The 12852-nt window shown below is 41.8% G+C and overlaps 1 protein-coding gene across 2 annotated transcripts in view; it reads right to left on the bottom strand.

The window, feature by feature from the left end:
* LOC119963356 (short transient receptor potential channel 3) overlaps positions 1-12615 on the bottom strand; it is a 204464-nt gene extending 191849 nt beyond the window's left edge. For both annotated transcript variants that reach the window (XM_038792368.1, XM_038792367.1), the window contains exon 1: positions 12287-12615. In XM_038792368.1, the coding sequence (XP_038648296.1) occupies positions 12287-12444 (158 nt within the window). In that variant the 5' untranslated portion in view covers positions 12445-12615. The remainder of the gene's footprint in view (positions 1-12286) is intronic.
* Between the last annotated feature and the right edge of the window lie 237 nt (positions 12616-12852).

The following is a 12852-nucleotide window of genomic DNA, read 5'->3' on the forward strand; positions in this document are numbered from 1 at the left end:
TATTTTTTTTAAATATTGACAAAATGTCGTGCTGGTCTCTTGCAAAAAAGTGATGTCTTTTCATTTTCTTTTCTGAATTAACCATAAAACTAATTATTTCCTTGCTGAATTTCATTTCATTTGTTTATTCTATGTAAATCTCTAAATATTCTGGGTAGCAATATTAAAGATTATCTTGCCTTTTTATGAAATAATTTATTGCCAGTTAGGGAAAATCAATTATTTAAATTTTTTACAGTGTCTTATTTTGTTCTATATAGTGATGCTACATAGAGAGGGAAAGTTGCTATTAAACCCTTTGAGCTGAATATGCAATGGTTTCTCAAGAAGATAGAATTGAATGTAAAGTATAGAATCATAGAACAGGAGGGTGCTAGCTCTGAAGAAAGGTTGAGTAGATTAGGATTATTTTTGTTGGAAAGGCGGAGGTTGAGGGGGGACCTGATTGAGGTCTACAAAATTATGAGAGGTATGGACAGGGTGAATAGCAACAAGCTTTTTCCAAGAGTGGGGGTGTCGATTACAAGGGGTCACGATTTCAAGGTGAGAGGGGGAAAGTTTAAGGGAGATGTGCGTGGAAAGTTTTTTACGCAGAGGGTGGTGGGTGCCTGGAACGCTTTGCCAGCGGAGGTCGTAGAGGCGGGTACGATAGCATCATTTAAGATGCATCTGGACAGATATATGAACGGGCGGGGAACAGAGGGAAGTAGATCCTTGGAAAATAGGCGACAGGTTTAGATAAAGGATCTGGATCGGCGCAGGCTGGGAGGGCCAAAGGGCCTGTTCCTGTGCTGTAATTTTCTTTGTTCTTTGTTCTTATCTATTATAACTGTGCCGGATATTTATCAACAAGAAAAACTCTGCTTGTCACACTACCCTTTACTTAAAACCCATCATTTCTTTTCTCTTCATGTGCTTTTCCAATTTCCTTATGAATGCCTCATCTGAATCTGCCTCCATCACACACTCAGCAGTGCATTCCAGATCCTAACCATTTGCTCTATTTGAACATTCTTCCTTCTATTCCTTATCTTGTTTGTTTTGACAATCTTTTCAATTGCTGTCCTCTTCACCAATAGCCCTTTCATCAATGGGAACAATTTTTCCTTATCTGCTTTGTCTCAAACCTTCATGCTTTAGAAAACCTCAATCAAATCTCCTCTCAACCTCACCTTCTCTGAGGTATCCTCTTAATTGAAGACGATCAACCCTGGAACCATTCTCCTACATCTTTTCTGCACCCTCTCTAAAACATTTACATCATTCCAAAAGTGTGGTGCAGAGGCCAAACCATTGTTTTAGAGAAGTGCATTATAATTTCCTTAATTTTGTACTTTCTGCCTCTATTAATAAAATCCAGGATCCCACCCATATGGCTTTTTAACCACTCAAACTGTCCTGCCAACTTCCACAATTTCTGAAAATATACACCCAGACCCTTATGTTCCTGTATCACCTTTTAGAATTGGACCCTTTAGATTATGTTGCCTCTTCTCATTCTTCCTAGCAAAATGTACAGAATGTGACAACACAAAGGAAATAATCCAATTTTATCCTAGCCATGGGCTCGTACCTGATATTCTCACCTCTGAGTCAGAAGGTTGTAGATTAAAACCACATTCCAGGATCTGAGCACAAAAATCAAGATGGACACTCTCAATGCAGCTCAAAGCTTCAGAATGACGGAGCACTGCCAGAGGTGCCATCTCAGGGGCTGTTTAGCTCACAGGGCTAATCACTGGCTTTGAAAGCAGACCAAGGCAGGCCAGCAGCACGGTTCGATTCCCGTAACAGCCTCCCCGAACAGGCGCCGGAATGTGGCAACTAGGGGCTTTTCACAGTAACTTCATTTGAAGCCTACTCGTGACAATAAGCGATTTTCATTTCATTTCAGATGTTAAACTCAAACCCCACCTTCCCTCTCAGGCAGATGTAAAAAACCAGAGCACTATTTCGCAGAAGAGCTGAGGCGTAATCCCTGGAATATTTCCTTCTGAGATTTGTGGGTGTGTGGCTTTTGTTGCATACAGAATTTACCATGCAGAGGATAAATGGACTGTGCGCAAGTGACTCCTTTAAGATGTGTGCATTTGTGACTGTACAGAAAAGGGAATTAAGAGAAAACATCGAACCACTGTGTCCTGGTCAATATTTATCCCTCAATAAGCAGCACGGAAAATAACAGATTCTCTGGTCATTGTCACATTGCTGTTTGTGGGAGATAATTGTGCACAAATTGGCGATCAGGTTTCCTACATTACACAGTGATACACTTCAAAGTACCCCATTGGTTTAAAGTGTTTTGTGGTCATGAAAGGCACTATATATAAATACAAGTCTTTTTTTTTTCAAAGCCCTGGTGCACAGCTAAAAGTCACTCATTACCAACTAAGCAAGCAAGCATATAATATCCTAATTCAGGGGCTGGTTTAGCTCACTGGGCTAAATAGCTGGCTTTTAAAGCAGACAAAGCAGGCCAGCAGCACGGTTCGATTCCCGTACCAGCCTCCCCGGACAGGTGCCGGAATGTGGCGACTAGGGGCTTTTCACAGTAACTTCATTGAAGGCTACTCGTGACAATAAAGCGATTTTCATTTTCAATTGTATTAGTACTCCCCAGAATTAGTCTCCAGGGCCCCTTGCAAGGAATTGTGTATGTCTTACAGTCTGTAACTCTGTAAGGAAAGAGTTAAATTCTATCATATTAACTTTAAACGTTAAGTGAATTTCTGTCAGCAATGTTCAGTTCATTAAAAGACTCCAGTCAGTCAGTGCTTTAGCTGATAAGGAGAGGTCAAAACCCTGCCTTGTGTTAGTACTAGCCATGAAAAGGCACCTGCCACAGGTAGTCAGGTCTGGGAAGTTATTCTTGTAAAATCAAAGCTAACTGTACCAGATAACATGGATACATTTTAATTCTTACATGGGCTAGTGATAGAAAGGTATGAAATTACTGCAGAAGTCGACAATTTATCATCCATTAATCCTTTGCACTCAAATCTTGTGATGTCATGAATCCTATGGTAAATTGTATCATAGATATTATCCAAAAGTGTAGGTACAATTATTATTACTATGATCATTGTATATATGTAATTAACGTGGTGTTGTAAGATGTCTTATTGTGCCCACACCAGCCCACCGCCGGCATCTCCACATCATGTAATTAATAATAATCGTTGCATGCTTAATTCATATGAAAACCAACATGTGCCTTTGAACCCTACTATTTTTTAAAATAACTTGTAAATTTATAAGTAAAAATATCCTATCCGTAACAGCACTACCAAGAACACTGTAGCCATGAATATAAAATATTACACCACATCATGCCGCGACCAAAGAACAGTTGTACTATAGAAGTAATATTTTGACTTTTCTCTCCAAGTGAGGAACATGGCACATCAGGACAAAATAGTAGAAATTCCAAGTAAACGTTATGCAGTTTAAGAACCATTCATTTAAGTACAGTCGTTAGAAACTCATGCTCAGTACACCTCTACATTGCCAAACTTTGCTCTCAGTGGGCGCAGGTCCTCACTGATAGTACAAAGTTGGAAAGTGGCCCCTTCTGTTGCAGATATCATACTTGCTGCTTTTTAATGACCACCTGAAGGCTGAAATAACACAGGTCTATCAACTGGTCATTTGCTCATTAATTAGTAGGAAGGTTGTATCATGGATAACACTGTATCAGATGGGGAGAAAACTAAATTTTATCTGGGATAGGTGAAATAACACTTGATTTGATTTGATTTATTGTCACATGTACCGAAGTACAGTGAAAAGTATTTTTCTGTGGCCGTACATAGTAGACAAAAGAATAATCAACAGAGAACATTGACAATTGGTACATCAACAAACAGTGATTGGTTACAGTGCAAAACAAAGGGCCAAACAAAGCAAATATATGAGCAAGAGCAGTATAGGGCTGAATAGTGTTCTCACAGGGAACAGATCAGTCCGAGGGGGAGTCGTGAGGAGTCTTGTAGCTATGGGGAAGAAGCTGTTCCTAATACTTCTTTCTTTTGTGTAGAAAATGTGAGTGCTTATAACTATGCGAGGCATATCATTACTGTATTGACTATTTGAAGTGAACTTAGCCTCTTATTTGAAATATATCTTGCCTGTTAATTAATGTTTGGATTATGTTGATTTTAATTGGTTTGTTACAGTAAAAGTTTTTAAAAAGTAACATTTTGTCTCGTAGTTTTGTTTCCATTGGCATTGTGCGGATTCCTTACTTATAAAATTTATCGATCTCTACTGGCATCGTAACTCAGTCCCTAGATGTCCTGTTAAGCTGGTGCTGGGCCTTCTCTATGAGCCACAGCAATATGAGAGGGTCTATCAAAATAACCTTGAACATTGGCTGTAGTATATCGTGGAGAATGTACCTAGGGCACAGTTTGCTTGAGGTGGTGGAAATTGAATCCAGAGGCGCCAATCCAGAAAACTGTTCTCTCTGGATGATGTTGATATTCCTGAGTATTCCTGTAGCTACACCCATCTAATATTCCATAACACTCCTTAATGAGTTTTGTAGATGGAGGAGAGGCTTTGAGGGATCAACAGTGTAGATTAGAGATAGGTTGCCAAGATAATACTGATACAACATTCCATAGAAGAACTGAAATTGTCTGTCATTAATAATACGTTTAAGTAAGGGTGTATAATAGAATAGAATACACTATCATGTGTAATGTTTCAAAATATAAGAAGTAAATAATTAAAAGTTTGAGTTTTGTAGGGATAATTGTGAAATTACTGACGGAATGCTGCTAGACAAAAATAAATGAGTTCCTGTAAATCCAGAATTAGAAAGGTTCCAGCGGCTTTTTTGATAGTTTTCCATCACACCTATCAGAGAAGACAAATAACGATAGGTATCATGATGGATCACTGCAGGGTACAAATATTGGGAGCATCCTGATGCTAGGGGGAAACATCCAATTTAGGTTCCATCCAATAGGCTGACTGTTGCAAATTACTGTAGCACATGGTGCCTGCATGCTCACTATGATTGGTGAACCAATACAAGATATTGTAAAAAGCTGTAATATTTTTGACCGACGTAATCATACTTTTAATCAAAATTTGTGGGTGAAATTTATGGCAGCTATTCAACCCAGGGGAGTGTCAATAGTTTAAATGAAATGCAGGATTCTGTTGGCTGTATGCAGGTGTACGGAAACTGATTGAATCTAACCAGCTTGCATTGAGAAGGCCAAAAGACTTTTTGAGCCAATTGGTTTTCATTACAGATAAACAGGGTCACTGATAAAAAAGACCTTATTGCTGTGGAATGTTTAGAAAAGAGCACAAAAGGCATAAAATCAGATTGGAGCCAACAAACAAAATCATTCAAAGCAATGATTTATTTTCATGCCAAGTTAGAAGCCAGCACAAATAACACAATGCCAAAATTGTCTATTGGCTGTGTTTTGAAAACTACAAGAAAGTGAGACAAATTAACATTGATCTATGATGTCAGATTTTGTTTTCTTTTGAAATCAGACTCCACAAAAGGTTTATATACATTAGCAGATATGTCTTTAATTTGCTCAACAATAATTGATAAGAATTCAGCAATTTGAGGGACTCAGATTGTTTTATTGTCTTGTGATTTTGAAATGTGTTGGTGACCAAGAAAGGAAGTTGCTGTCGGTCAGTTTGGTCAGCTGCTAAAAGGTATGATTGACAGGAGGTTGAATGTTTGTTGGGTATGGCTCTCTGTAACGTGTTTGACTGATGGGTGAATTGTTAACGGGTGTATTGCTGACAGATGTATTGTTCAATCTGGCTGTGCTAATTCCAGGAGGCTCGGAGTAAAAGGCCAAAAAGGTTTATTTTAAAATGAAAATAAGGCCACTACCGTGGCTCACTAAACAAATGGTCTAGACCAGCTATCGGTAACTGCTGGCCCGGGTCTGGGAGCTATGTTGAAGGATCCTGCTAACAAACCCCAGCTGGGTGGGCCTCCCCCCAGCTCACAACGGGAACTTGTATTCTACAAAGCCCACGGGAGATCAATCAGCAATTCTCCATGATCCTCGTTAGGCTTATCACACTAGCAAAGACCTTAGGGCTTGATCTGAACTTTGACTGTTGCCACATTATTTCACAGAATTATTTTTTAATTTATTATTTCATGGGATGTAGGCATCACTGGCAAGGGCAGCATGTGTTGTCCATCCCTTGGGTGGGGGGGGGGGGGGGGGGGGGGGGGGGGGGGGGAATTCGTCACGAATTTTGAGGTGATACATACACTAAGGAAGACGATTGTGATTGTTGAAAGGCAACCATCTCAGTCTCATAACATTGCTTCAGGAGTTCCTCAGGGCAGTATCCTAGGCCCAACCATCTTCAGCTGTTACATCAATTACCTTCCTTTCATCAGAAGGTTAGAGGTGGGTATGTTCACCAATGAATGTACAATGTTAAGTACCATTGGTAATTCTTCAGATATGAAGCAGTCCATGCTAATATACAGCAACACCTGGACAACATTCAGGCTTGGGCTGATAAGTGACAAGCAACACTTGCTCCATACAAGTGCCAGGGATTGAACATCTCCAACAAAAGAGAATCTAACTTTCTCCCCGTAACATTCAATGGCATTACAATTGCTGAATTCCACCCCGCGCAGCCCCCCCCCCCCCCCCACCCCCCCCCCCCCCCCCCCCCCCCCCCCCCCAACACCCCCTGGCCCCATTCAACACCCTGGGAGTTTCTATTGATCAGGAACTTAACTGAACTAGCCATATAAATATTGTGGTTACAAGAGCAAGTCAGAGGCAAGTTCGAATGACGTGCTGTCAGGTGAATTGGACATTCTGAATTCTCCCTCCATGTACCCGAGCAGTTGACGGAATGTGGCGACTAGCAGCTTTTTACAGTAACTTCATTTAGGGGCAGCAGGGTAGCATGGTGGATAGCATAAATGCTTCACAGCTCCAGGGTCCCAGGTTCGATTCCCAGCTGGGTCACTTTCTGTGTGGAGTCTGCACGTCCTCCCCCTGTGTGCGTGGGTTTCCTCCGGGTGCTCCGGTTTCCTCCCACAGTCCAAAGATGTGCGGGTTAGGTGGATTGGCCATGCTAAATTGCCCGTAGTGTCCTAATAAATGTAAGGTTAAGGGGGGGGTTGTTGGGTTACGGGTATAGGGTGGATACGTGGGTTTGAGTAGGGTGATCATGGCTCGGCACAACATTGAGGGCCGAAGGGCCTGTTCTGTGCTGTACTGTTCTATGTTCTATGTTCTAATTACAGTGTTAATGTAAGCCTGTTTGTGAAAATAAAAGATTATTATTATTGTTCTGAGATGAATAACTCACTTCTTGACTCCCCAAATCCTATCCATCACCTACAAGGCACAAGGCAGGAGTGCGATGGAATACTCTCCACTTGCATAGATGAGCGCAGCTTCAAAATCATTCAAGAAGCACCACCTTCAACATTCACTCCCTCCACCACTGATGCACAGTAGCAGTGTGTGTATATAATATTTATTAGAGTCACAAGTAGGCTTACATTAACACTGCAATGAAGTTACTGTGAAAATCCCCTAGTCGCCACACTCCAGTGCCTGTTCGAGTACACTGAGGACAATTCAGAATGTCCAATTCACCTAACAGCACGTTTTTCGGGACTTGTGGGAGAAAACCGGACCACCCAGAGGAAACCCACGCAGACAGGGGAGAACATGCAGATTTTGCACAGATAGTGACCCAAGTCAGGGATTGAACCAGGCCCTGTGAAGCAACAGTGCTACCCACTGTGCTACCGTGCCATCCTTACTATATACAAGATACACTGAAGCAACTCAACAAGGCTTCTTTGACTGCACCATCCAAACTCACGACCTTTACCAACTGGAAGGACAAGAGCAGTAGACAAATGGGAACACCATGACCTACAAACTCTCCTCTAAGCCACACACCATCCTGACTTGGAACAATATGCCACTCCTTAACTGCCCCCCGTTGAAGTGTGCCTGACTGAGGGCGCCACTGACTTCTCTGGCCATTGGCGCTGCTGAATAAACATGCTCTGCAGGCACTTCCTGGTCCTCAGAGGCATCCAGTCTGTTCTTGACATTCTCTACTGCCAGCTTCACTCCTCTGTGAGCAACCAGACAGCGACCATCAATATGCATCATACCATTGATAGGCCGAATTGAAGCGTGTCCGCAGAGTAGCCAAGGCACTGAATTATATTTTCAGCAAGCTAATGGCTTGCTCTACTGTGGTCCTGGTTGATAGAAGGTACCTACTGAACTGGGATGGGGCCAATCATCGATTGAGGCTTTGTGAAGGCAAGAGCTGGAGCACCTGAGATTGCCAAAGATGAAGGAGTCGTGGCAGCTCCCTGGAAACTTCGCACACACCTGCACAATCTTCTTGCTGTGATTGAATACAAGCTGCATATTGAATTAGTGGATGCCGTTACGATTCACAAATACATCTGGCCAGTTCGTTGCTTATCATTTGGGTTCAGTCAATTATATCCTGTATCTGAAGAAATCTTGTCATCAAGGTGGAGCCTATAGCCAGCTGGCCTTAACAGGCCACATCGGTATCAAACCTGATGGACTAGGATGTGGTCAATTCAAGCTACCCATCACCTGGCTTATACATTTGTGAAATTCTACAGATGTCTGTGGAATGATCCAGATGATTCAAATTTCAAATCTACAGTCACCTTCACTACCATGGGGAATGGGTGGCCTCCTCTTCCTAACTATTTCAGGTCATCCTCCATCATGGTGTACAGGTTACCAGCCATGTGACAGGGCAGCTGCTGGCTTTGGAGGAACTAGCTGCTTCTGTTGCTGCGGGGATTGAGCAGCAGAGCATTGCACTTCCTCAGTGGACCAGGCTAGCTCAGCTCAAGTCCTTCCGACTCAATGTAAGTGTGTTACCAAACTTTTTAAGGCTGAGTAGAAACATGTTTAAAGTCCTCCAATAGAAATTGCTGCATGTGGTTTGTGTTATTTGGATTTATTTTATTGACCAATACCAGGACATCCATCCATTGATCTCCCATAATACCTGGGATTTAAAACTGAATCCTTTCTGATTTGTGTACTTAGCAGCCATATGTGATGGTAAAATCTTTCGGGAAAGCTGTTCCATCCATGGCAAGGCATAGATAATGCAATTGTAATATCAGTAATTCATTTCATTACTTTGCTGTAACATTTTAATTAAAGCAGCCTTTTCAGTCAACTTATTGAGACCATGCTTAACTGAAATGGGTACGTTCTGAATCCTATGCAAATTGTGTACTCAGGCATCAGCTGTAAATATATATTGCTTCGTGCTGCATATCCTAGTAGAACAATTTAATCCTTGTTCATCTACCAATATTCTCCTCTCCTTTCCTGAAACCATTAACTCATGTTGAGGAATAATTTTACAAATGAAACTACACACCAGCATCTTCCAAGTTGTTATATTTTCATGCATATCTCTCATGTTCTACCTTCCATAAACTTAAGGACATCCAAAGCTTTGCTGATTATGTCCTTACTGACAACCCTTATACTCATTGACCTGCATTAGCTACCAATTAAGCAACACTTTGGTTTTAAAATTCTCATACTTGTTTCCATATCCCTCCATTGCCTCACCCCTGCCTCACTCTGTAATCGCCCTCCAGCCCTACAACCCGTTGGGATATTTTTGCTCCTCTAATTCTGGCCCCTTGAACATCCTTGATTTTAATCACCCGACCGTTGGTGGCTGCGCCTTCAGTCCTAACCCTGGAAATGCCCTCCCCAGACTTGTGACGTCCCGACTTCCCTTTCCTCCTTTAAGCTGCTCCTCACTCAACTTTCTTGGCCAAGCCTTTGGTCATCGGTCCTAGTATCTATTTCTGTAGTTCAGTGTCAAATGTTGTCAGATAATGTGCCCATGGAGTGCCTTGGGATATTTTACCACGTTAAAGGCAGTGTATAAGTATACACTGTTGTTTTTGTTGTTCGAAATGAATGGTAAATTAAAAGATAGATCGGAAATATTTTGACCTAATGTGTTTTATTTCAATGACTGCACATTTTTTTGGGATGTTTTTTACATCAGCTAAACTCAAGATTTAATAACAAGTAGAGTACTTCTTCAATCAAAGGGTGGTAGAGGTTTAGAACTCTCTCCCACAAACAGCAGTTGAAGCTTCATCAGTTGTTAAATTAAAATCTGAGTTAGATAGATTTTTGTTCGGCAAAGATATTAAGAGATATGGGCCACAGATCAGCCATAATCTCATTAAAAGGCGGGATAAACTCGAGGGGCTGAATGGCCTACTCCTGTTCCCATGTTCCTAAGTGGATGATGACTTGAGATTCAATTGGCAAAATTGCCGAAAGGGGGAAAACAGGAAAGAAGAAAAAAGACTTTCACTTACATGGCAAAGTGAAGTCACAATAACGAGGCTAATGGTGCTCACTGTTATTTATACAATGGTATCAACTTAAAGAGAGGAGCAGAATGTGGTCAAGCATAAGTATCCAAATGTGGCTGAACAGGTTCTGCCTGTCAACCAATAGCTACAGGAAAAATAACATCTCGCCGTCTGCCTCATCATTGAGATGTATTGAATGTCATGAATTTGCTCTATTTGTACAGTAGAAACAGATCTTGTAAGAACTAATGAGTGGTATTTACTGCCAAATAACACCCCTGCCACTAAAAAATAACCATTGCATATGTGGAGTCCCATTCCTTCAGGTTTTAATAGTTAGTGAATGTTTTGAAAATGTCAACGTATTTTAGCTATTCCTTCCTTGCCCACGTATTTCTCTTTTTTAAGTCAATCTTGATTCAACATTGAATTCTCCCAGTTTAATTTACGCTTTCCTCTCAGTCTTAATTTCACAATCCTTCGATCTAACCAGTTTAGGGACTACAGAGCTGTTTGCCCTGTTTGTTCTCTTCGGGTGCAAATGTCCAATTTTCCTCACTGCTCTGTTGTCAGCTCCAAAGTCCAACAACTTGCCGCGCAAAATTGAATCGACATGTGCAGGGTAAATCTAACAAATGACAGGCGCCAATGGATACCCTCCTGCAGCAAGATCTGCTGGCCTCTCTCCTGAAACCTGAACTCATTTCACAAGAAATGGCACATTTCTTTCTGTCGGTATATAACCAGGGGGAACTATCCCAATAATGTTCGAAGGGACAAAACGGCTTTTGACCCGGTAAGCGGAAAATCTGGAAATAAAAAAAAATCTTGGGAACGCTCAACAGGTGAGGTATATTGGTAGTTAGAACAGACAAAGCGGCTTTGACAAAGAGTCATCCAGACTGGAAACGTTAGCTCCCTTCTCTCTCCACAGATGTTGTCAGACCCGCTGAAATTGCCCAGTATTTTTGAACAAAGCAAAGTATGGGGTGAAAACCCTGACCTCATCCATTCTGTCCACGCCCGCTGTCTGAGCTGATGGGCGGACATTTGCTAAGCAGTGGGTGCAAGTCCTGATGTGATGGTCCAACATTACCCTCCTCCCAGTATCCACCTGCGCTTGTGTCCGCTCCTATCCTCATGCTGTTGCATCTGATGTCTGTTACTGTCAACAAACTGATAAATAATGGTCGAAACTCCGTTACTTACCTGCCGCTTCACTTGGTGGCGCTGATTTCCCAGGAAGAGAGAAGGAAAAAAAACGCCGGGATTTTAATGTTAACACCTTAATTGTGTTTTCCCCAGCAAATAAACGGAGATATTTGATCGTGCCTCGTTTAAGTGGCTCAGCCTGGAGAACTAACGGGGTTCTTAAAACCATTAAATTAAGCAAATTCATTTCGAATGTAAAATTAAGATTTTATGAACATCTTTCCGTAGCCTTCCATGTGCATCAAAATGGGTTTCACTCCGCTACCTTCCACCCTCGTAACAGTCAAGTGAATGTCGATATTAATTACAAATTAAAACCAAAAAATAATCCCAGTTTTTGTCATTTTACTGTCACAATGTCATTCCCCCCTGTTTAGGATTGAAGGCATTATTACTCCTTCACTGCGTGTTAAATGCCCAGGGTACAATTTAACTATCAGTGTTCCCTGTGCCATTTATTTCAAACATGCTGCAAAAGTTGCACTGCGTTTGAAATAAAAGTGGGACATTATTCTGCGGCAAAATTAATTCGAAATATCGTATATATCTTTTTTGACATAGTTTCTTCCGCCTTTGCCATAATTTTCAACCTTCCACGAACATGCAATAATAGTCACGCAATGGTTGGATTAAATGAATTAATTATTCCGCGTAAGGAATGAAAATACTTACATGGTATCGGAGTATCCATGTGCCTTCCTGTCCCCCGCTATTGGGTTGTAATACTGTGAACTCAAATCCCCATTCTTCTCCTTCCAGTCCCGCCGGCTCTCCTCTCCATCAAAGGACACTGTTATCTGAGCCTGACACCTTCTATCTTCGTCTGACATTGAGGCTGACTAGTTATTCGCACCAATATATATAGAGAAAGTAGAATGAATCACGTTTCAATGGCTAGCCGGGGCTGATTTTTGCTGTGCTGCAATGGGATTTCGCCTTGTGCCGGATAGACTGCTGGTGGGACTGGCGCAGATTCACTGGGGGAAGAGTGACACAGGCCAACCTGCTCCAGTATCCACCCACCCCCCTCCACCGCCAGAGCCTAGTGATGCTGAGCAACAGCAAAGAAGCAGATTGACACCAACTCAGCATCAGATCAACTCAACTCAGCGAGCACACACAGTTAGACACACGGAACAACACTTCCCGCAGGTGAAATCGTAGGGGTCAGAAATAACCAGTGCCTGCTCGCAGAATCAACATTGCCACCAAAGTCCAGTAAACTCGGGGAGCGGAGG

This window comes from Scyliorhinus canicula, chromosome 3 (genome assembly GCF_902713615.1).
Source record: "Scyliorhinus canicula chromosome 3, sScyCan1.1, whole genome shotgun sequence".
NCBI lineage: Eukaryota > Metazoa > Chordata > Chondrichthyes > Carcharhiniformes > Scyliorhinidae > Scyliorhinus > Scyliorhinus canicula.